This window comes from Terrapene carolina, unplaced genomic scaffold, assembly GCF_002925995.2.
Source record: "Terrapene carolina triunguis isolate 2854851 unplaced genomic scaffold, T_m_triunguis-2.0 Scaffold111, whole genome shotgun sequence".
NCBI classification, from domain to species: domain Eukaryota; kingdom Metazoa; phylum Chordata; order Testudines; family Emydidae; genus Terrapene; species Terrapene triunguis.
In genome coordinates, this window is record NW_020664462.1 from 1,082,153 (window position 1) to 1,107,533 (window position 25,381).

Genomic DNA, 25,381 nt, shown 5'->3' on the forward strand with positions numbered 1-25,381 from the left:
TTTTGAAATGTAAAAGGAATATTATGTTACTAATATCAGCAAACTTTCTGGTACCCATGACTGCGTTTAAAAAAGAACAAACAAAAACCCAGCCCAAATGGCAAGTTGAGTAATAGTGTCTCTCCTGCTAATGACTCATCTGCTACAGCAGAGCAGGCCTGTCTAGTTGGATTGTTTTAAATACTATTGTGAGGAGCCCTGAACTTTTCCAAACCTCTCATGGAAAGCTGCAGTCCTGGATAAATTGGTTTGGATTGTGACACAATGTGACTCTCAGGAACCAGCCTTCCGAACCTGCATTGATGTTTAGCACATAGGTGCTGGTGCATCAAATTCTGTCCTCCGTTATGCCTGTGTATCCCTGTTGCACTCAGTGCAGTTGCAGGGGTGTCCCTGAGGGAAGAATTTTGCCAAACTTTCCCTTCATTTGTTTGAACTGAATGTAAAATATTGAGTGCTTTTGAAAGTGAAGGATGTATACAGCTGCATATTGACCTGTGCACCGTGCAGGCTTTCCATCCTGGGTTTCTAATGGACTTCAGTTCTGATCCTCAGCACTCCCTTATAATGTAGTTCTGTGCCCCAGCCCGGCTCTGCCAGTGCACTACATTCCTGAGCAGCAAACACCGTTTGCTGTCCTGGAATCCCTCACAGTATTCCATCCATGCGCCACAATCCTGTCCTCCCGTGAGTCCTGAGACCCACCCCAGAGCTACTGTGCTTGGTCAGCTACTTTGGCAATGGGTACTATCGGAATAGTCAGATAGAGAAACTCTGCCAATGAACCTCAGTCCAGCCTTGCAACACCCACTGTTTCCCTCCGCAACTCTGCCAGGGATCCTCAGTCCTGATTGGTAGCACATCCGTATGGTTTGAGTAGAATGTCACTGGCTCGCAGAAACTGCCAGACTGTTTGGTGGCTTTCTGACATCATTGAACATTCACTGTAGGCTAAACTGACCCAACTGAACTCATTTTACTAAGCCACAGTCTCCAATGGGGAGAAGCAATCGCATCGAATTAATTCCATGGGCCCCAAATCTCAAAGACCGTGTTTCTGATGGATACTGTGTTTTATGTTCCTCAAATAGCCAGGGCCTTTGTTTTCCAAAACCTGTATGTAACTTTCTTAAAAGAAGAAACTTCTTTGTTGAAACTTCTCATTTATCATTATGTCCAAACGTGTGAATCTGTCAAGACAAGGACTAAACCATGTGCGTGCCCCATGATAGCCAAATGAAAGGGTCTTTTGATACTCCAAGAGATATTAATTCATCAGACAAGACCATGTCTTGGTGTGGCCCATAGTCCTTATTTTAAAGACTCTCCAGCGGTAGAGAATGCTTGGGGCTCCCATGGCAGCAGGGAGGGGAGACATAAGTGGCTTTCTAATTTATGGGCTTTTTTTAAGCAATATTTTAATTTTTTTTAACTGAACAAAGTTTTCTTTAAATGGGGGAGAGATCATCTATTTAAAGGTTTAAAATAAACGTACATTAAATCTGAGCCAGTGGCTCCATCGGGTGGCGAGAGTCTTCTCCCCTTGGGCTCTTTTTGATAGGTTTTTGGTTGTCTGACTCTTCTTCATTGCAAATGCCTTGATAGTGGGGAGCTTACAACATTGAAGGGATAACGTGTCTTGTCTTATTTCCCAGCTGGCTGTAAAGTCTGTTTTGTAGCCCTGCTCCAGTCCTTCAGTCACTATAACATCATAGCACAGAAGCTGGTAAGTCTCTTGGAATATGATCATAACTATCATTCATGGTTGAGTAGTGGGGTTAGGGCTTGTAGCCTTTGGAAGCTACTGCCACTTGAGAGCAATGCCATTTCTGTTCCATGAAGGTCTGATTCTGGTCAGTAATGTAACTCCGTTTTTGTCCAGTAGAAAGCAGTGGTAGACACAAACAGGATTTTCTATACGTAACTTGCATGTTCATCCCCCAGAATCCGAGTCTTTTACAATGCATGGGCCTGATCCCATGAAGCACCCAGCATCCTCAACTCATTTTGAAATCGATGGAAGTTGTGGATGTTCAGGATTGAGCCTGAGCTCAGGGCTTGCTTCTCCCTCCATTGAAAGTAGATCGTTAGCATGTGGCTCCTGTTCCAGGGTTAACTCTTTGATGGACATTGTTATCTTTTCTAAGCACCGTCATTTTGGGGAGAAGGATGATTTAAATGTGCAGGGAGCTAGCAGACATTTCTCAGCGGAAAGCTTTTGATTCAACTGGGGCAGATTTAAAACATTGATTAATTCTGTTAAAAGTTTAGTAAGAGACTGTATCTAAGAACCAAAGTAAGCTTAGGTGTCAGTGGGCGCAGTTCCACCGACCTCAATGGGCATTTAATACACTTACTCCCAGGTTCATTTTGGCCCTAAATACTGGAATCTAAAGCATTTTTCAGGTCTGGCAGATTGTTACCAGCTGTCCAAGGTTAGGAATCCTTGAGAACTTAGATACTGGGTTCAGTGGTCCCCATATTTGTTATATGGAGAGGGGCACAGGTAACCAAATCCACATGTGGCCAATCTCCGCTTATGTATATCCCTGCAGTGTGCTGCAGCTGGGTTAGACCTAAGCTTAGGGCTGTGCTGAGTGAATATGGCAGTGGAACAGAATGGATAACACAGTATTTTACCTACTCGGTGGTTTGTGCGTTAGGCCCAAAATAAGGCAGAGCAGTGGCTGTGTATATGAGGTCTGTGGAGCATCTCCTCGTGGCCTTGGGAGAGCTGGCTGGTTACGTGGTGCTAACTCTCCTCCTTGTTTCTGTCTGCTACATAATATTAAAAGAAGCTAAAAATACATTAAATGCGGTTTAGGCAAGCAATGGGTGTAGTTGCCGCAGTGATGTTATGCAATTGCAAATGGGGGGGGAGATGGGACCATGAAACAATCTCTTTATTCAGGTGTAGTCCGGGCTATGAAAAAGGTTCAGAGTCCCTGAGGTGGAGCAATCAAAGTCACTGACCTGCTCCTGCAAAATGGGCTGGAAAGCCATTGTTATCGTAGAAAGATCAGTTCAACCATCATGTCCATCCCTGAGCAGCCAGTGCAGGGTTGCTCTCTGCAGTGTGTGCTTCAGGCCTAGGTAACGCTAGTATGGGGTTTCTCCTTGGGGAAGCTTGGTTACACAGGTGATTGGGAGTGTGGGGGAGGAGCTCTAGAAATATCTGGAGAAACTGAACAATCACAGAGAGATTCCAATTAAGAAATCCTTAACATTCATTCTAAACATCATCCTTTGCTGAACTTCATCCAGTTACTTGTAGGTAAACCTTGTACCACCTAAAGACATTCCTCTGCCTCTCTGGTGTTTACCCCCTGCCCATACTTGTGTGCAGTTACCCTGTTTCCCCCTTAGTCAATGCTTAGCCAAACTACATATATTTAGCTCTCTGAGTCTCCCTTCATAAATCTGAGTCCCTCCATCAACTTAATCATTTTTGTTACTCTTCTCTGAATTCCTTCCCTCGCCTCTGGCAGCATTAAACTAAACTAAATCTAGCCTGGTAGGTGCAGCTTTCATTAGTGCTATAGCAAGGAACACTTTGCTGCCTCACTGTGTAACATGATGCCTTTGTATGCAATTCAAGATTTCATGGGCTTATTTGATTGCATTCTTCTTAGCATTTGCGCAACATGCTTCAGGTGACCAGGATTCAACACCGAATTTAGTCCGCTGGTTGGCTCATTAGCTTCCCTGGCTTGGGCGGGGTACTGACTGGGAGTCCGAAATGAACGCTGATCCATGCCCCCTTTGATTGCGTTGAAAGTCCATATTTAGTTTTCTGTCTGCTGTCCCAAGACTATGGATCTGTGTCTACACTGCTGTCAGCGGCATGAGTGCAGCATGTGTAGACATCCCTGAGCTAGCTTTCAGCTAGCCTGCTTGAATAACAACAGCAATAAAGCTGCGGCAGCAGGGAATGTACAAGCCCACTGTAGACGAGCGGACTCACCCCTGCAGCGCCTCCTGCTGGTGACTTCCGGGAATTAGCTCTTCCAGCATCCTGGAGCACCCTCTGCAGGCTGGTGGTCTGCCTGTCCTCTGGCCCCCGTGTCCTGCCCTGGACCCCGATGTCCTTTTACCTGGGGTGCTGCCCCCTGGCAGTACCCCCATAGTTCTGGGTCTCCCCCTCCCAGGGGAACCTCCACCCACTGTCCCCACTTTGCCTCAGTTTTGGCTACTGCCCAGTCTCCATTTAGCCACCGTTCACTGGGGCAGACTGCAGTGTATCAGCCACTCGTTACAGGCAAAGGGGTTCAGACCTGCTGCCTCTGGGCTGCCCCCTGCAACCCAGTACCTAATAGCCTTACCAGGCCTGCAGCCTGGGGCTTTCCTAGGCCAGAGCTCCCCGGCTCCCTTGGCCTTTCCCCAGCCCTGCTCCACTCTAGGCACTTAGTTAAGCTCCCTGCAGCCAGACCCTTCTCTCTCTGAATGCAGAGAGAGACTATTCTGGGCCTCTGGCTCACAGCCTTTTTATACAGGCCATCTGGGGCCTGATTGAGGCATGGCCCAGCTGCAGCTGCTTCCCAATCAGCCCAGCTTAGCAGCTCCCAGCCACAACCTTCCCCCAGGGCTGTTTTAAGCCCTTCAGGGCAGGAACGGGGTAACCACCCCGCTACACCACCCAGAAGCCTGGGTATGAACTCAAGAGGCTAGCCCATGCTGTCATGGTTTCACTGCTAGCTAGCTAGCTAGCTAGCTCTGGTATGTCTACATGTGCTGCACTCACACATCTGATTGCGGTGTAGACAGACCTTACATTGTGATGTGCCACATTGGTTCTAGGTGATTCTTGGTTTCTAACAATGAGTTAGAACACCTTACAATTTCAGAATAACATAATGGGATGGAGTGGTAATATTTTGTAATATTTTTATGAGGTTGTGCCTCTGTTTCTTCAATATGCCGAATTATTACGTAGTGGGAGTGGAAAACATCTGTTTGCTCTCAGGGCAGGCTAAGAGATATCGTTGTGATTGTTGTCTAGCTATCTGGGCCTTGGCCCCCTATCAGAGAAACATTTGAAAAGACAGTGGCAAATCCAATTGCCCAGCCATTGACATCAACCAACCAAGGGCCCAGAGGGATCTGGATTTCCCCCCTCTCTGCAGGGAGGCTGAGCAACATTCTCCACCTGGAGAACAAAGGACTGGGAAGGTGTGATGTGGGGGGGCAGGGAATAAGAGCTGGCTGCTAGCAGGAGTCAGGGCTTTCACCTGGAGTATGACCAAGGAGATCAGAGGGAGAGACAGTGCTGGAACAAAAAGAACAGGAGTACTTGTTCATATATGCATCCGAAGAAGTGGGTTGTAGCCCACGAAAGCTTATGCTCTAATAAATTTGTTAGTCTCTAAGGTGCCACAAGTACTCCTGTTCTTTTTGCGGATACAGACTAACACAGCTGCTACTCTGAAACCTGCTGGAACAAAGGGGTTCACTACAGCTTGGCTGGGCTCTGGGCAGAGACCTCCCTTTGGCCCCGCCTGGCCCCCACACTTCCTTCCTCTGCTCCTTTTCTACTCTTGCAGTTAACTGGATACATAGCTCCTCAGATCTCCCCAGCCCAGGCTGCTCTAGTAATCAGTCACTCCCTCCCTCAGTCAGGCCCTCTCCAGGGGAACTAATTGGATTTCCCCTGACCAGAGCGCTGGTTCAGCTGCTGGCTCTCTGCACTCTGTCACAAGGGGGGAAAAGATGCTTGTAAAGCCGAGGTGTTCTGTGCCATGGCCAGTGGATCGAGTTTGGTGCTTTATAAAGCAATTGCATTTTGCTTATTTCATTTATTTATTTATTTTGTATTGCCAGTGCACACAGGGGCCTTAGTCACAGACCAGGACCCCTAGTGCTGGGCACTGTACAAACAGAACAAAAAGAGGGTCCCTGTCCCAAGAGGCCTACAATCTAAGTATAAGGCAAGAGACAAAAGTTAGTGCCCAATTATTCCCTTGTAATAGGAGATAAACAGGCGGAGAGCTCAGACCTAACATGAGTGGAATGAGTTTTCCTTGGTAAGATGATGAGGTTTTATTTTCTCCTCCCATTCACACATTCTTCGGAGGACTGTAGTAAGTAAATAGCACCTACAAACTAGATCTCCACACTTCAGCCCAAATCAGCTTCTGGTGGACTCTGCTGGTTCTGTGGCTGCTGTGACAGGGAGCAGTTCTCACCGCTGCCGAGGCAGCTGGAGCGGGGAGATTTGCAGCCAAGCTGGCAACTCTGTTTACCTTGGGGAAAATGCATCATGTTAGAAACTGTGTTAATTAACATGATGTTAAACAGCACTTAGCAGCTATGGTAGACAGAGACAGGGCCCTAGGGATAACCATGTCCAGCCGTGAGCATCCTTGTTTACATTAAGGGGAATATCATGTTGGTTAATATGATTTCTGACCTGATGCAATTTCCCGGTGCAGACAAGGACTGTGTGTTTGTTATTAATAGGTGTTGCTGTCATCTCTCTCTCTCCTGGGAGACTCTGAAAAAGTGAGAGAACAATGGGGAGTAGTTGGAGCATGTGTGTGATGCAGATTGAAATGTTTTGTTCCTCACTGCTCTGAACAATGTGATTGTCCATAAAGGGATGGGCTGAAAGAAGCAATCCAGTTCTTCCCTGGGGAAGTCCAAGAGACTGTTAAATCTATTGATCTGTCAGCTGACCTCCTGACTTTGGGCTCAGTGCTCTGAGTTAATCTTATATTATAACTTCAGGATTCTCTGTGTGGATGGTAGTCCTTGAATTCCTCGGAGGCTCTTTGACATTGAAGGTTGTGCCATAGGTTATTTAAACCCCACTAGATTTGCAATGAGATCTTGGATCTGATGCAGAGGTTACATCAACTTCTGTCTAAATTAACACAGTGTCAGTCGTAATACAGGTGTTTCTTGGATGGATAGTTTCACTATTAGACTTGGGCCTTGTTTACAATGGGGATTTTCCCCAATTACACTAGCGCAGACCCCTACTGGAGCAGGGATGCAGCTTACTCTGATTTCACTCACCAGTACAAATCATAGCATGTACAGTGTGGGGTTTTTTTTGCCTGTCTCTATTAGGGTTTTGCACCTCTGGCTGAAATCCCCGGTGTAGGCAAGGCCCTTTTGTTGGGGAGGAGCTATTATAAAAGCAGTACCCTGTAATTCAGCACGGGATTATTAATTGTACTTAAGGATCAGGCCCTTCCTTAGCTCCTATAGCCCGTACGTGAGTAGAGTCCCATTTAAGTCCAGATGAGGAAGGGCTGCAAATTGGACTCTAGCGCTATCTATTAACATTTGATGATCTCAGTGTGATTTTTATATGTATAAATTATGTTAATTGTAACAAAAAGTGGAGCCTTTGGCCCACCGACAAGAATATCTCCTAGCTAAAATGTTCCAGGCACAGAGGAGCTGCTTACTAAAATGATAATCCTATCCTATTGAGCAGGATTTGGAAGTCCAAGGCATAATAATATAATTGCATTGTATACTTATGAGGCTTCATTCCAAAGGATCTCAAAACAATTTAGAAAAGTAGTGATTGTTATTCATTTCTGTTTCTGCATTGTGCTAGGTTCTGGACCAAAAAAAAAAAAAAAAAAAAAAAAGGCCCAGAAGAACTTAAAATCTAAAGGGATGGCTTTACTCGCTACAGAAATCACAGCTTTAGCACAGAGCAAGAAATTCTCTGCTGGTGTAAAGTTGGCACAGTGGCAAGTTACACCAGTGGAAAACTTGGCCCACAATCTCTTTTATTACAGCCTTAGTGCAGTGATACTGTACTCTGAAGGGACTCTCCAAAGAGAGCCTGGTGTGGTTCCCTGTTTCTTGTCTCATTGACTCCAGAACAAAGTTTGCTCAATTTACAAGATAAAAGATGTTTAGTTTTCTTTTTTCTGAGTACCAGCACTGCCAAGCCAAAGCTGGGTTCCTAGCGCCTGCTCTGCTGGTGATGACCTTCCATCAGAACGCTTAACATTCCACTGCCATTGCACAAGTAACAGTAGAGACCTGCTCCCTCTCCTTGACTGGTATCAGCTTTTTACCAGAGAAAAAAGGCGTGGAAACTTGTTCTGGTCATTTAAAGTCTGCAGACGAGATTCTGAATACATCCAGGGGAGCAGCGTCATTGAAATCAGTGTGGTTTTGTAAGCTCTTTGGGGGCAGGGATTGCGGTTTTGTATATGACGTAGTACCTCACACAATGAGACCATGGGGGGCCATTAAATATCACGTGCCATTCAATTTTACCCAGATACCTCTATGTTGAGCCCAAAGATTTTAATTCTACTGAAGCGTTTCAGACCTCAGGAAACAGTCAGAGAACAGGAGAGATCAAGGTGCCACCAAGTGCCTGAGGTCCCTGCAATGGGAGGGAATTGATTAGGTGTGATCTGCCCGGTTATCCCAGCTGGCAATCCTTGGCCCATGATGCAGAGGAAGGTGAAACCCCCCCAAGGTCTCTGCGAATCTGACCTGGGGGTAAATAGATTTGGATTTGGGAAGGCATTGGTTTGACCCTGAACATGTGAGAATGACATGCCAGCCAGGCATCTAGACAGGATTCTCTGTACCTAATCAGAGCACTCGTCCACCCTGTCCAGTCTCCCATCTCCAGCTGTGGCCAATCTCTCATGCTTCTGAGGAAGGTGAAGAGAAACAACCTAGAATACATCTGACTAATTGTGCTTCAGGGAAAAAACGTCTTTCCTCATCCTCGCAGGATGAAGCCATGGTCTTTAAGCAGGGCTGCAAACATTATGAGCTTGTTAAGGGCAATGAAGGCAATTCTATTCTCCCCTGGCCCATGAAGGAAGGCAGTGAACAGGAGGGTTCGTAGATTCCAAGGCCAGAAGGAATTCTCATGACCATCCATCTTGAGTCGTTCCCCCCCCGCCCCCCGAATTTCTCCAAGAAGCTGGATTAAAGCATATCTTTTAGAAAGATTTCTAATCTTGCCTTAAAGGCTCCAAGTGATGGGGACTCCACCACCTCCCCTGGTAAGCTGTTCCAGTGTCTAATCACCCTCCCTGCTGGGAAACTGCATCTTATTTCAAGGTTGAATTTGTCCAACTTCAAGGTTCAGACATTGGACCTTGCTATGCCTTCTTTAGCAAGGTTGGAAAGCCCCCCACCATCAGCTCTCTCGTCCATGTGTTAGTACCTGTACGCAGTGATCATGTCACCTCTCAGCCTTCTCTTCAGTAAGCTGAATAAGTTGGACTCCTTAAGCCTCACACTGTAGGGCTTGTTTTCCAGTCCCTGGAAAATGTTTGTGGCCCTTGAAGTGTGGACACCAGAACTGGACACGGTATCCTAGTAACAGTCTTACTAATGCAGTGTACAGAGGCAAGATCACTTCTCTTCCTCTACTTGATATTTCCCTTCTTACACATCCAGGGATTGCGTTAGCCCCTTTTGCCACAGCCTTTTACTGAGAGCTCATGTTGAGGTGATTATCTAAGATAATCCCTAAATCCTTCTCAAAGTCACTGCTTCCCAAGAGAGAGGCCTGGTCTACACTACAAAGTTAGGTCGACATGTCGCCTTGCATCGACTCAAATTTGTCTCCCGTCAATGTAAATGCCCTGTGACAGTGACACAGTAAAACCACCTCCCTGAATGACACAGAGCCATGGTCGATGCAGTGGGAGTGCAGACACTTTGTGACCTATGTCGACCCTAACGGTCCTCTCACAGCTGTTCCACAATGTCAGACAGTGACTGCTCTGGTCACAATTGTGAACTCCACGGCCCAGAGGTCACAGACACCAAGAGCCCTCTCTCCCTCCCCATTTAAAAACTCTGTGAATTTTTCTGATTGCCCAACTTGGGGAGCACAGCTAGCAGCTCCTTCTTCTTTGTGTGCAACTGCCCAGCCAACGCTGCTGGTTACATGCTGTAGACGTGCTCCTGTCTGGGGAAGACAGGAGGTATGGGATCTCTTAGGCATGTGGGGAAAAGAGGCTGTGCAGGTGCGAGTATGGAGCAGTTGTAGAAACATGGACATCTATGAGCAGATTGCAGGGGGAAGGCAGGCGAAGTTATTCTCCGACACAGGGATCAGCAGCAGTGCCATATGAAAGCAAAGGAACTGCAGCAGGCGTACCAAGAGGTCAGGGAAGCCAACAGTCGATCTGGTGCTGAGCCACAGACCTCCTGGTTTTATGACGAGTTGCATACCATACTTGGTGCAGACCCCACCAACACCCCACAGAGCGCCATGGATTCCTCTGAGGAGCCTGAGATGCAGACCCCTGATGTGAACAGCGAGGAGGAGAAAGAGGATGGGGGACAGGTGACCAGGAGATCCAGGGATGGGGGACAAGTGACCAGGAGATCCAGCTATGCTGTGAGCCAGGATCTGTTTGAGACTCCACCACAGGCTAGCTAGTCCCAGCGGGCGCGCCCGATGCAAGGGGAGGAACCTTGGGTAAGTGTGTGAATGCATTGTCCATTACCGTGTTTAAATGTACAGTTGGCTCCTGACCCCAACTTACAGAACACAGGGTTCAACTTTTCTTTTATTTGTTCCTAGTTAAAGAAGTAGCAGTACAACAAATAGAAGAAGAATTTTCTGCTTTTCGTTCCCTTGCGGGGTTAGGCGGAGGGAAGGACATGCGGAACAGTTTGTTTATGTGCACAGGGATGTCCCCTGAATCCTCCTGAGAGATCGCAATGAAACTTTTATGGAGGTACACTGCTCCTCTCCTGAAGGTTTCTACAGATGGCAGCCTTGTTTCTTCCTCTGTGGTAGGACATTTTCCCATGCCACTCCATGATGACTTCAGCAAGCACCGTTGAAGTAAACGGGCTAGCGGCCTATGGGCCTGGGGGGCTTTGGGACACCACCACAGCTGTATTCTCTGTGCCTTTGTTACCCTCAGGAAGGAAAAATTGACTAAGATCACCACCGCAGTGCTGTTCTGAGGTGCTCCAAAACTGTAATGTCAATAAGCATGTCTCATTTAAAACTTTCGGGGAACAAGGCAAGGGAGTTCAAAAACTTCACTTTCGCTTTCTGCTGTGACTATAAATATGATTCTTCTGCCTGCTTTATCTATAGCTGCTGCCATTGTGGCCTTAAAGGGGGAGCCACCTCCAAACCCATGGAACACCTGACCATGACAAGGAGGAGAAAGAAGAGGACTTGGGAGGAGATGTTCAGAAAGATCCTGCAAGCCAGTGCTGCATCAGACCGTGAGCACATGGCATGGAGGATGAATGTTGTAGACACTATGGAGAAAGAAAGAAAGAAAGTAGACTGGAAAAAGTCCCAGCAGGAAAAGGAGAAGGAGATGCACCTGGATATGATAGGGCTTCTTCAGCAGCAAACACAGATGCTGCAGACTCTTGTTGTCCAGCAGGTGGTTCAGAAAGCAGGGGCTCACTTCTCTTTGCCGTCAATGGAGAACACCATTGTAGCATTTCCTTACCACCCCCACCCCAAATTTCTTCATGACGTCAGGGGATGCATCCCTTCCACACCACACCCGGGGACCATAAGGACAGCTTCACAAACACTGACCTGTGAGAGCCATGGGTGCTATATGTGTCACCAGAATGGTCTGAAATGGACATGAATGTTCTTTCCTCTTGTTAAATTCTGTCCTGTTAATTTGTTTCAAAAGTTTTTAATGTATTTGTTTTTAATTACACAGATGTTTTTTTGCACTGGTTTTGTTATTCAATAAAATTCTATTTTTGGAAAAATAACTCATCTTTATGACTTCACAACATAAACTGTAGGATGCCTAGTGGAAGTGGTTGTTGTGCGGTGCGATAGAACTCATAGGATCAGTGACAAACCCAGTGTATAATAATAAATGTACAGCAAGCAGTGCACAATGAATAGGTCCAGTGCCAGTGTTATATAGATGGGGTGCTTAGTGCACACAGTCCCTAACAGGCCCCAAAATGTCAGGGCCAGGTTGAGCATTGTCTAGCACACCACATTACTGTGGCTGACTGTTAAAGTGGTTTTTCAAGGCTTCCCTCAGCTGCATAGCTCCACCTTGGCACAACCTTCTAATAGTCCTTGTGTCTGGCTGTTCAAACTCAGCAGATAGCCGCTCCATGTCCACGCTGGAGGCAGCTTTTCCCCCTTTGCCTCACAGATATTATACAGGACACAGCAGACAGCTGTAAACAATGGGATGTTTTTTTTCACTGAGATCCAATCGTGTGAGTTAACAACACCAGCGCCCCTTCTATCTACAAAAAACACATTCACCCATCATTCTGTCCCTGCTGAGCTAGTAGCTGAATCTTTCCTTGGTGCTGTCGAGGTGGCCGGTGTATGGCTTCATGAGCCAGAGGAGCAAGGGGTAGGCTGAGTCCCCCAGGATCATTATTGGCATTTCAACGTCGCCAATGGAAATCTGCCGCTTGGGAATTAATGTCCCTGTTTGCATCTTTCTGAGCGGTCCTATGTTCTTAAAAATGAGAGCATCATGCACCTCACCTGATCAGCCAGCTTTGATGTCAGTGAAGCTCCCTGGTGATCCACCAGTACTTGCATAACCAGAGAAAAGCAGGCCTTTCTGTTGGTGTACGCTGTGGTCAAGATGTGCTGGTGCCAAAATAGGCATATGCATATCACCTATCTCCCCACTGCAGTTCGGAAACGCCATTGCTGCAGATCCATCTGCTATGTCCTGCACGTTGCCAGGAGTCACAGTCCTGCATAGCAGGAGACGATTAATGGACTACACACTTCCATGACAGTGGCCCGCATGGTGGATTTTTCCAACTCCCAAATGATTTCCCACTGACTGGTAGCAATCTGGCTTTGCTGCCTTCCACAGTGTGATTGCCGCTTGCTTCTCCACTGTCAGTGCAGTTCTAATTCGGGTCTCCCTCCACTGGAGGGCTGGGGCAAGCTCAGCACGCAAGTCCAGAAATGTGGCCTTGCGCATCTGAAAGTTCTGCAGCAACTGCTTGTCATCCCAAGCCTGCATTACGATGCAATCCCACCAGTCAGTGCTCGTTTCTCCGGCCCAAAAGTGGCACTCCACTGTCTGCAGCTGCTCCGTGAACACCTCCAGCAATCTTTGAACTGGTTTTCGCTATGTCCTACGGCAATCTGTCCTCCACAAAAATTGTCAGAGCGAAAACCAGTTCAAAGATTGCTGGAGGGGTTCACGGAGCAGCTGCAGTTCTTCTTGCAGCTCTGCAAATACCGGAAGATCATTCAACTGTGTTTGCAATGCTCGTGACAACAGCATAGAGCTGTGTAGGCGCCGTGCTTCTGTCAGAGATGACAGACAGCAAGAGGTTCCGCGTGGGTCTGTGGGACTTGAAAAAAAGGCACCAAAATTATGGGCTATGAATAGTAATATGGGATGGAGAAAGTTGCATGGTGAGAGCTTGACCCCTAGCTCCCAGTCGTCCCTGTGCAACTCGTTTCTGCCGCATCATGCATTGCAAAAATATCCCAAAAGACAGTGCGCCACATGATAACGAATTGCACATGAGACACCAGAGTGTACATCGCCACAGGTACTCCTGGTGAGTACGTGCTGTGCTGATGCAAGGAGCCAAGTATGCACGTGTTTGAGCAATATACTAACTGTGGCGGCTGTATGCCGACAATACTTGCATTGACCACAATTGGTAGGGTAGACTTGGGCCGAGTCTGCCTTCCTGTAGATAGAACCTGCAGGTGTACTACCTTGTATTTGGCTGTATTAAAATGCATTTTGTTGGATTGTGACCGCTTAACTGGGCAATTCAGATCACTCTGTAACAGTAACCTGTTCTCCTCGTTATACGCTACCTCATCAATCTGTGTCATCTGCAAACTTTACCAGTAAAGATTTGATAACATTGTCTAATCGTTGGTAAAAATATTAAATAGCATTGGACCATGAACCGATCCCTGGATCCCCTGCTAAAAACAGCTTCGTTCATTGATATCTCCAGATAGCAACTACATTTTGAGATCTATCAGTGACCCAGTTTTTAATCATCTGATATGTAATATGTGCCCTATTTTTTTTTTTTTTAATCAAAATGTGTCATGTGGTAACTAAATCAAGCTTTGGGAAAATCCAAGTATACTATATTCACACAGTTGTTTTTATCATCTAGACCTGTAATCCTGGCACCTCCCCCCCAACATGTTTGTTTGATAAGACCTACCTTCCATGAAACCAAGTTGACTGGCATTAATTGTATTTTTAGGTTCTGCCCTCCAATTCTTTGTTGATAGCATCCCAAATTAACCATTCCATTATTTTACCCAGGATTGACATTGGACTAACCAGCATATGATTACTCAGGGTTTTTTAATGCAGCTCAGCAGTTTATCAAGTGGGTGGTAACTAACTATGTTTCACGTAGGTTTTTTGGTTGTTTCCATCTGTCATGTAATAGAATGTTTGTTTGGGGTTTTTTTGGCCTGGAAATTGGTTTTTCCTTGATGTGACTTCGTAGTTGCATAATAGGCTTTAGTAAGATTTCCATTCCCACCCTGTTTTCTTGGCAGGATTCTAGTGGGTAAATATCACCTGCAAGCTGGATTTCCACATCTTTTGAGTCCAAATCAGCCTCTGGTGGAATCTGCCGGCCCTGTGGTGGGTGTGACAAGGAGTGATTCCCAGCCAAAGGGAGGAAATCTGCAGCTGTGTGCCAGCCAGAGAGAGAGAGAATGTGTGTGTGTGCGTGTGTGCGCGTGCTACTAATGAGAGTTGCTGTGATCTGTCTCTCCTGGGAGAATGTGAAAAGTGAGAGGACAGTGAGGATTAGATGAAGCATGTGTGAGATGGCCGCTCTCGGAAAACAGGATACTGGTCTAGATGGAACATTGGCCTGACCCAGTAAGGCCGTTCTTATGATACAAACTGAAACGTTTTGTTGGTCAACCCTGCACAGTGTGTCCGTGCTGAAAACGAAAGGGCCACGTTGAAAAGAACAATCCTGTTCTTTAAACAAAGAGCCCCTTCCCTTCGACTGATTGCAAAATCACAGCCAAGATTCTAGCCATGGGTTTGAATGATTTCTTTCCAGAAATTTGTCCAGGAAGATTAGCTTGTCTCAATGAACGGCAGAGTCAGGGCTGATTTAATGCAAGGAAAAAGATTAATCTGAATCTGCTACTTATCGGACACCCCCAGTAGCCTTCACTAGATTAAGGTATTTGTCAAAATTTCCAACCCTGTCAACTGGCAGTGATGGAAAATGTTGCATCAAAGCCACATTTTCTATACTCCCTTGTACAGTCCTTGTCTGGCATCTGCATTGATGAATGACATTCTCTCCCCAGCTGGGAAAGGAAGCTGTGCAGACCTGTCTCTCATATCACTAGCAGTGCACATGTGGCAGCCGATAAGCTCTGAAGGAGTGCATCCACAAAGAAGAGAATGTGAGGTTAGCCTTCCTGGAAATGACCTCCTCCTTATCTGGTGAAACCTTATCCCTTCTCTCCCACTGCTGCCCTCTGTGATAGGGTCTTTTGGGAAAATGCCAAGCTTCCAAAACAGCGGGAACTAGTCACTTGTAGTGAACATCTCTTACAGACCAGACACTCACACTAGCTTTTCCAAATAAGAAAGCGCAAAAAGCTGAAATCTACTGTTGCAGCCTAAATTTTGATTACCTAATAAGGGAGGGGTTAGATGTAGCATGGTGCTAGAAATCAGGAGACATGGGTCTATCCCTGCCTCGGCCACTGACCTTGCTGCGTAACCTTGAGCAAATCACTGCATCTCTCTGTTTGTTTCCCCGGCTGTTAAATGAGGATAGCTTCCTAGGAGCGTTGTGAGGTTCAGATGATGTACAATGCTTATTAAGCAGTTAACTAAGGATGTGGGAACATAGCTATTTTTACCCTTCTCCCTACTGTGCACACTAGAAACTTCACAAATTGAATGTCTGCCTCTGGATCCCATCTCTCCTGGGACTCCTGCCTCGGAGGATTTCAGCAATTCTCTCAGGTAGATATACAGACACCCTCATCTAAGAAAAGAAGCAATCTTCCTCACTACATTACAGCCACCATTGTTCTTGTCACCATATGCCAGGCCTACTCGTGTATCTCTCTCCTAGCATTCAAGAAGGAACCAATCCTAGCCTGGCTTGCCAGTTGTGAGTATTGAGCAATGCCATATTGAAACCAGGCTTGCTGCACCCTTTGGTAAACTTTCTATCTTACCCTCTCTCCTCTAGATGCCGATTATACTGATTAGCAACCCAAAACACTGAAAAACTTCTGCACTAATTTTCCTCTCTCCCCCTCGTGGCGCAACCTTCATTTAAAAAGTATAGTCAGATCAGTGCGTAAAAATCTTCTGGCTAGAAAAGGTGCTCCTGAAACGAGATGATAGAAGAACACGTGTTACGGAAATAGCTTTGGTTGATTATGGCTGTAACAAGTGCTGGATTTCCCCCCAGAACAGAGCGAACCAGAGATGAATACGCCAGGCAGCTACAATGTACTCAACAAAAGAGAGCCAAATTGATAAAGGGAAGGGAGCTGTTCTAGTCGTTAAACAATGGATTGGGACTCAGGAAACTGGGACCTTTTGTCCTGGCTCTGGTGTTGACTTTGACTTCATGGGCAAGTCACCTGAGGCCTGACTTTGAAAAGTGCAGGGCTTTTTGTAACACCAGTTGATGTCCGTGGGAGCTGCAGGTGCTCTGGACACCTGAAAATCAGAGTCTGGACCAAATTTACTTCTGCTTATAGAAGTCCCGTGAAACCAATAGAGTTACACCTGTGATCAGTTTGGTCTCTGCTGCCTCAGTTTCCTCATGGTAAAACAGAGATAATGGTTGTTGTGATGCCAGATAATCAGTGTTTGTTAAGCACTTTGAGATTCTTGGAAGGTGCTATAGAAGAAATATTACAGTTGAAGTAACATAAAGTGGTGTGCCTGGGAGCCCACGTAAATGGAGACTTAATTGTAATAATAATTCCTCTCCAGCAGCTGCCAAGAATCCCAAAGTATTTGAGGCAGGGCTTGGGTGGTAAAGCACAGGGCTGGATAGGAACCCTGCCAGGGCAGGGAACAGCCGAGTAATCTCGGATGTATTTTTACTTTCTATAAACCGCCCAGCTACTGGGTTGGCCTGTTTACCGTGCTCTCCGTAACTGCAGGCACACCTGGCTTGTGGGTGGTAGCTCCGCTGGACGAATTAATGTTGCCAAGTGACTGTTGTTGCCACAGTGATGGCTAAAAAATGTTGCAAGAAGGTGGCAATTGTAAGTCCTCCACCGTCCTTGAAGGCCAGATGGGTGAACTGTTCACAGCAGAGCACTTGGGGGGAAATGATGAGCTCAGACGTGGGAAAGTACAATATCCGCTCTTGGATACCGTGCTGCTGGGTGCTGTAGGAAGCCCTGAGATAGCCAAAAGATCTACATTCCATAACCTTGTTACTGCATACAATGGCTGCCTCCCTTCAAGGGTTACTGGCTTGTCTCTGGAGCCCTGACTGAGTGCAGGGTTTGCACGGTGCACATCTGGCCGGGGGGGCAGTTACAGAGCGCTGGGTGTAGAGGAGAGTTTTGTGACCTTCTCAGTCATTCCTCCTTTCTCCCCATCCCAGACCCTGTCTTGGGAAGTTTAGAGACTGCTTGACGCAAGATCTAGTCAGGCTGGATTCACAGAGAGCTAGTGCTAAAATGCCCTGATCCTCCTGCTGCCAAAAGGAGAGGTACAAAGAGCAAGTGTTCTTGCATGTGAAGCAATAGAGAGTGCGGAAGGAGAGCCTGTCTCAGCACGGAATGGGGAGCCAGGCATGCCTAGATTCTAATCTGGGCTTTTACACACACACTCTGGCTTTGGGCAAGTCTCTGGCTTCCCCAGCTGTAAGATAACAATGATGCCACCTACTTCCCTGGGGTGATGTGAGGACCCATTTAATTAGTGTGTTTTTAAGGTTCTGTGAACTTGAAAAGCCACTGAAGGGTTCAGTGTCTGGGTGTTGCTATTCCTGACTGTTCTTTGGGACCGTCTGCTGAAAACACGGGAAGGTAAATGTGTCCAGCAATGTGTGAAACAGAACTGTCAGACTGAGTGGCTGTGCAAGGTCCAGCTGGGTATTGGCTTTATTAGCATGTTTAGATGAGACTTTATCAAAATAGGCCACAGATCCACTTGGGACTCCACTGGCATCATTCTTCTGCAGCTGTTTGCTTGTGTAAGACAATATTTCCCCCTCCTCCAGGGAGTCAGTCTGACTGCAGCAAAAGAGCGGGGACAGCTTGTGTTCTTGGAAGGCCTGAAATCCTGCTTTGACGTCTTTTTTGGTGAGGAGCAGCATGTGGGGCAGACCAATCCCCTTCAGTTTGTAAGGTAAAGCTCTGGGGCTTTGGAAGAGGTACAGCCAGTAACTCTTGGGATTAGAAATGTTGCCGCCTGTTGTGATGCTGAGCTGTCAGTCTAGTTCCTGGTATACCGGTGTCTGCATCACAGACAACAGCATGACACCTACCACTAACTGGCCTCACATTACAGCAGTGAGGCGAAGGAGTGGGACTGAACTCCCTCCCGAACCCTCCTGAGCCGGGCAGGGCTGAGGCAACAGTTGCTGGGCAGTGCGTGTGTTGTTTGCACTGCAGCTGTCCAGGCCGTACCTGTTGTGTGGCTAAATAGCATGAGTTGGTCTCCTGGGCTGTCAGTCCAGCAATTCTCACCGGCATTAAATTCACACTCGCAAATGGAAATGAATCCAAACCCTGAAATACCCACACTGCTAAGATTATCTCTTTCCCCCTCTCTTCTGGCTGCTGAGAGAGGGACTGTGCTCCATCCCTCCCTCCATTGAGGACTAAGGGAGGTCACCCTCTCCTCTGTTCCTGCCTTCCTTGCACACTCTAGTCTGCCAGTGAGCTGTAAAGTGCTGAGGGAGTTACTGAAACTAAGGAGCTAATTAGAGGGGAATCTTTCTCCGATCTGAAGCTCAGCTGTATAAGCCACCAGGGCAGTTAAGGACAGAGCCTTGCAGTAGGGACCTTCTATTACTGCTTTCTGATGTATAACTCCAAAGGCCGGTTTCTGTAGACACTTGACTACACACTGCATTTGTCCCATTGTATTAGTTTAGAAGTAGACTAAATTAAGGCAGTGGGACCCCAGACTAGTGTGGGTACAATTATAGCTAGGGCCCTACCAAATTCACGGTCCATTTTGGCCAATTTCAGGGTCAGAGGATTTAAAAAATCATAAATTCATGATCTCAGATATTTAAATCTGAAATTTCACGGTGTTGTAAGTGCAGGGGTCCTGACCCAACTCTGAAGGCAGCAGCGCAGAAGTAAGGGTGGCGTGGTAGGGTATTGCTGCGCTGCTACTGGTGGGGCGCCACCTTCAGAGCTGGGCACCTGGCCAGCAGCTGCTGCACGCCAGCCACCCAGCTCTGAAGGCAGCACAGAGGTGAGGGTGGCAATACTGCGACCCCCTACAATAACCATGTGAAACCCCCCAATCCTTTTTTGGGTCAGGACCTCCAGTTTGAGAAATGCTGGTCTCCCCTGTGAAATCTGTATAGTATAAGTAAAAGTACAAAAGACCAGATTTCACGGTCCATGACGCATTTTTCACGGCCTTGAATTTGGTAGGGCCCTAGTTATAGCTGTATAAAGGTGCAGGTATCAGTGCAAAGCACATTTATGCTGGTATAACTGCATCCGCATTAGGTAGGCTGTACTGCTCTAACTATGGGCATGTCTACAGAGGAGCTGGAGGTATAACTTCCAGCTGAGGTAGACAGACCCACACTAGTTTCCAGCCCTACACTGCTGCGATTCTGTGCTATAGCTAATGCAGTACAAAAACCATGCTGAGACCAGGCCAAGAATCTGAGAATCTCCTGTTCCTCTTTCCAGCGAAGATGGCTCCAACCTGAAAACCATGTATGAGTTTGTCCGGACATCCCTGATGGCCTCTGGTAGCGATTCCTGGAAATGCCCCGTGTTGCTGGTGGATGATCTCAGCGTCCTGCTCAGCCTGGGTGTGAGGCCGGTTGATGTTTTGGATTTCATCCATTACTGCAGAGTTGCAGTGTGCTCCCAGTTAAAGGTACTGTCGTGTAGTGTTCCCAAAGTTCAGTAACATTACGGCCTGGGTCGCTAGGTGGTGCTCTTCCCTCTGAGTCAGTGCTGCTGAGCAGGGGTGAGCAGGCACCGTGCTCTACAGGGATGGGCAGAGTTCCTGACTGCTTGTGGCCATTACAGATCCTGTGGTGCTCCCTGTATGGGTGGGGCTTTCCCCTTTAGGATCCTGACCAGATTCTAACTCAGGTAGTTACATGCTATCTACCCAAATTCCCTCTGCTGTTTCAATTCAGTCTAGACAAAAATATTTCAGAGTGCCCATCTCCATAGTATTTAAGTGCCAGGATGCAGCTATGTGATACAGTGTTCATATCCTGTCCTAAAGTGCTGTGTAGTGTTGCTATGTGCTGTTAAACATTTGCCATGTCCCACCCCAGAGGTGTTTGCATTTCAGTAGTCAGTAAAGTGATGAGTAACCCTTCTTCCTCCTAGGGATACTGAGGCATAATAAGTTAACAGTTGTAAAGTGCTTTTTGTTACTTGGATGGAAGGAGGAGAAGTTTCTATTCTCTTTATTTGGTAATCTGTTTCTTATTACAGGAGTGAGGTGTCCTGTGCTGAAGTTCCTTGGTGTTTTTTGACACAGCAGGACCCTAAAGTAAATGAAGTCCTGCTTTGTCACTGACCAGAGTGGAAAGTACTGGGAGGAGGGGGAAAAGCTCCTATACATACGATTTTTAAAGGGATAGTAGTCTTCTGATGGAAAAAATGGATTCACTAGGTGAAAGGGCCAGTTGAGAGCAGAATGTGAAAGAGGACAACTTGAGGATGGAGGTTGGAGGAAAGAAAAACCCACACCCACTGCTTTTTAAACAAGTCAACTTTGTAATCACCGAACGGCACCATTGCACCCTGTGCCCACTAAGGAGAAGGGCTAGTTCTGTTACAGCTGGCTCAGCTTCCCTGGATTAAACTGTTTCACTTTAATTGGGGAAAAAATATATACAGCTTGCAATCAGGAATTTCATAGTATAAGCATGAAGTTATAAAACCAAAGGCAGTTGGAGCATAGTCCATATTTCTCTCCTTTTATATACACACCCAATGTGTCATCAAAGGAAAATGCAGAGTTTTAACAGTGTGTTTCCAGGGACCAGAACATTCAGGATCTTTGATCACTGCTCCAGAGCTATTCTTTTGCTAGTCCTGAAAGCATCTGTGCTGATCCCTTCAGATATCATTTCAACAATTGGTCTCTCACATGCTGTTAGCCAGAGAGGAATTCTTCGTGTGACAGGCTGGATCACAGAAACCCCCTTGGGAGCTGCCACCCGATGTGTCAAGACTACCTCTGCTCCTGCTTTTCCTGCCAGCTCAGGACTCCAGCACCCTGTCTTGTTGAGCCAGACACTCCCGTCTACTCCAACAAAGACCCAGGGTCTGAATTACTTGCCCCAAAGCTGCAGGTTTACCTGAAAGCAGCTCACAGAAGTGTTCCTGTCTTTAACTCTCAGATGCCCAACTCCCAATGGGGTCTAAACCCAAATAAATCCGTTTTACCCTGTATAAAGCTTATGCAGGGTAAACTCATAAATTGTTCGCCCTCTATAACACTGATAGAGAGAGATGCACAGTTGTTTGCTCCCCCAGGTATTAACACATACTCTGAGTTAATTAATAAGAAAAAGTGATTTTATTAAATACAGAAAATAGGATTTAAGTGGTTCCAAGTAGTAACAGACAGAACAAAGTAAGTCACCAAGCAAAATAAAATAAAATGCGCAAATCTATGTCTAATCAAACTGAATACAGATAATCTCACCCTTAGAGATGCTTCAGTAAGTTTTTTCCTCAGACTGGACCCCTTCCAGGACTGGGCACAATTCTTTCCCCTGGTACAGCTCTTGTTCCAGCTCAGGTGGTAGCTAGGGAATTCTTCATGATGGCTCCTCTCCCCCCTTTGTTCTGTTCCATCCCTTTATATATCTTTTGCATAAGGCGGAAATCCTTTGTCCCTCTCTGGGTTCCCACCCCCTCCTTCTCAATGAAAAGACACCAGGTTAAAGATGGATTCCAGTTCAGGTGACATGATCACATGTAACTGCAAGACTTCATTACCCACTTGCCAGCACACACATATACAGGAAGACTTGCAGGGAAAACAGCCATCTGCAGTCAATTGTTCTGGTTAATGGGAGTCATCAAGATTCCAAACCACCATTAATGGCCCACACTTTGCATAATTAGAATAGGCCCTCAGAGTTATATTTCATATTTCTAGTTTCAGATACAAGAGTGGTACATTTATACAAATAGGATGATCACACTCAGTAGATTATAAGCTTTGTAATAATACCTTACAAAAGACCTTTTGCATAAAGCATATTCCAGTTACATTATATTCCCTCGTTAGCATATTTTTATAAAATTATATAGACTGCAACGTCACACTCTGTATCTACACTACTTTTAAACTGGGTATCAAAGGCATAAAAGATTGATTCCCAGAGCTAGTGTTTCTTGAGAAAATCGCTCCTCAGTTGTCAATGTCAATTCCAGGATAACTCCCATTGATTGGGATGGGAATGGACCAATCACTTGCACAGTTCTGAAGTTGATTATATTCACACACACTCAAAAAACAGTATGCATGACTTGAGGTAACATTTTAGAAGTTCTCCTTATCTGTGTACAAGTAACTCCTGACAGTATTACGGCTGAAAGAATCTTAAAATACCAAATTCACCGTTTACTGATTATGCAGTGTTTTCCCCTTCTCCCCCAATTGCCTATAGTTTGGATCACAAAAATAGACTAGTCAGTATCACCTTTTTCTTCTCTTGCTGGCTGCTAATGCTGCAATGTTTGGGATGAAAATGGTGCCGGTGAATGTCTGCTTGTTTGGAATATTGTTTCCAAAGTAATTTAAAAATAAATAAATAATGGAAGTATTTTTATTTCTGTACAAGGTAGTTTTTTTTTTTCTTTTGGAAAACTTTAAATTTGGGCTGGAATTTGACTTGACTTTAAATATTCAGTGGGCTGAGGCAAAGACTCTCATGATATATTTTTAATGGAACTAGTTTTGGATTTCATAAAACTTTTTTCTTTTCTTTCAAAAAATGCAAACATTGGACATAATCCCCCCGGCAATGCCCCATCAGCTAGTTCTCTATTAGATGGTTCTTTAAGGTATAGCTCACAGATTAGATGTCTGCTTGGCCAGACAGATCAGTTGAACTAGCGTTGGCTGTTTTTGTAACAAAGGTTTGATGTATTTTTAGGCTGGAGAGTTATATAGATGTTTGGTTATTCTCCCACTCGGCTCTGATTCAGAACCCAGATTGACGCAGATACCATGAAGCTAAGTGGCTAAGTAGCTTAGTTAGCAATGTGTTTGTGTGAGCCCACGTCTCTGATCTCCTCTCATAATGCAAAATTGATTGTCAATGAGTCACTAATTCCTGTGTGACACTTTCTGTTCCAGGGGAACATAGTGGTGCTAGTGCACAGCAATGATGATTCAGAAGATGAGGAGAATGAACTGGTCGTGAATTCCCTCTGTCACCAGAGCAACCTAATCCTTTGGGCAGAGGGGCTGACTACTGGCTTCTGTAAAGATGTTCACGGACAGGTAAAGCTTGCGAAAGCATTTTCCCTGCTCCCGATGCTGTCATGAGACATGGCAACTTATTACATTCACCAATAATGCATGGCTAGAGCCTCAGGTGCAGCCAGGGTTTATTACGTGCAGTTCAGGGGGTGGGGTGCAAATGGGATTTTAAGCCCCCTGTGTAGCTCCTGATGCAGGCACCAGTCTGGCCCCAGCATAATTCAGAGCAGTCTTAGGGCTAACTTATATCCTGCTGCCCCCAGCAGCCAAGGATGCTAGAGCACTGTGGCACTGTAATTACATTCCCTTTCCTCAGCCGCACCTCCTGGGGGCTTCCAGTGAGGATGACAGAGACACTGCACCGGCTCTCTGCCACATGGGGATTCTCCCTATGTTGGGGGAATCAGTGTAGTGGTGCGAAGCAGCCAGAGCAGGGTTAGGATCTGGCCTGTGGACTTTGCAAGTGGCAGAAGTATGAAGTGAAGTCCATGTTTTTGTGAATCTAGTGCTGATGAAAAGGGCTGGACAGACAGCCCTGGAGACTGAAGTTCTTTACATAGAACATCTGCAGCACGGGCTGCGCTAGTGCAAGCTTGTGCCCTGACACGAAGGGGATGGGTGTGCTATAAATACGGAGAAGCTTCTCCAAACTCCCATTCAGTCGGTCTCATCCATGACCTGGCTGGATCCCCTCTAGGGGGGAGAGAGCACTTCAGTCTTGAGGGCCCATTTGCTGCCTGGCCTCTCCGCCAAGGCTGCCACCGAGAAGGTTTAGTGCTTGTTAAGATGGCTGCATAGGGCTTTCCAAAATGGCAGTGTCGAATCCTCCCGCCAGGTCAGTTGCGGATGTTAAAGGTATTTTAACACAAACACCACATCACCTGCTCAGGCCTTTCCCTTGGAGGGAGGATGCTGTGATTGCAGCCACAAGGAAGCAGCTTCTCACTCCTTCCCTTTCCTTTGCAGTTAAAGATCATTCAGAAGGGGTCATCCGAGCTGAAAGCAGAGAAGAATCTCCTCCGAATCTACCAGTATAAAATTCAGGACAAGAACGTCACATTTTTTGCCAGAGGGATGTCAGCAGCTGTGTTGTGAATTCCAAGGCCCAATTCAGCACAGGACCTGAGGCCAAGGGGAGAGTGGTGCTGGATACCTGGGGAAAAAACAGGAGATGCCAGCAATACAGCCTGGGTATTTTTTTAGCGCTTTCCACGACCAATCCAGTAAATGTGGTGTGAGCAGGATTTGCATTGGCACTAAGTGGCATTTAAAATCCAGTCCTGCAGTGAACTCTGTGCAGGGGGAGGGATCTGCATGAGCTGAGCTTATTGCAGGTTCGGGGCCTAAATCAGTTCCCCTCCCTTTACTGTCCAGCAGCATTCCACTGTAATATACAAAGGGTTCGAATTGCAAAGAAGAGCAAAATGTAATGAATTTTAAATATACTTAACAAACAGGCAGCTGCCATCTTGATAGTCTGATCTAGCTTATTATTGTTCATTTATTTGAAAGAAAGTAGGCCTAGTCCATCAAGATTGCAGTTCCGTTGTGCTAGGCACTGTACAAATAGTGAGACAGTACCTGCCCTGAAATGCTTAAGAACATAAGAACGGCCATACTGGGTCAGACAAAAGGTCCATCTAGCCCAGTATCCTGTCTACCGACAGTGGCCAATGCCAGGTGCCCCAGAGGGAATGAACAGAACAGGTAATCATCAGGTGATCCATCCCCTGTTGTCCATTCCCAGCTTCTGGCAAACAGAGGCTAGGGACACC

General features: G+C 46.3%; 1 protein-coding gene across 1 annotated transcript; it reads left to right on the plus strand.

The window, feature by feature from the left end:
• The first annotated feature begins 1,672 nt into the window (after positions 1 to 1,672).
• Positions 1,673 to 24,802, plus strand: ELP6 (elongator acetyltransferase complex subunit 6). The gene is made up of 6 exons (XM_026652150.2): positions 1,673 to 1,726; positions 15,848 to 15,929; positions 18,166 to 18,293; positions 19,826 to 20,018; positions 23,481 to 23,627; positions 24,573 to 24,802. Exons 2-6 carry the CDS (start codon positions 15,864 to 15,866, stop codon positions 24,699 to 24,701), a joined length of 663 nt encoding a protein of 220 aa, XP_026507935.1. The 5' UTR covers positions 1,673 to 1,726; positions 15,848 to 15,863; the 3' UTR covers positions 24,702 to 24,802.
• The last annotated feature ends 579 nt before the right edge of the window (positions 24,803 to 25,381 follow it).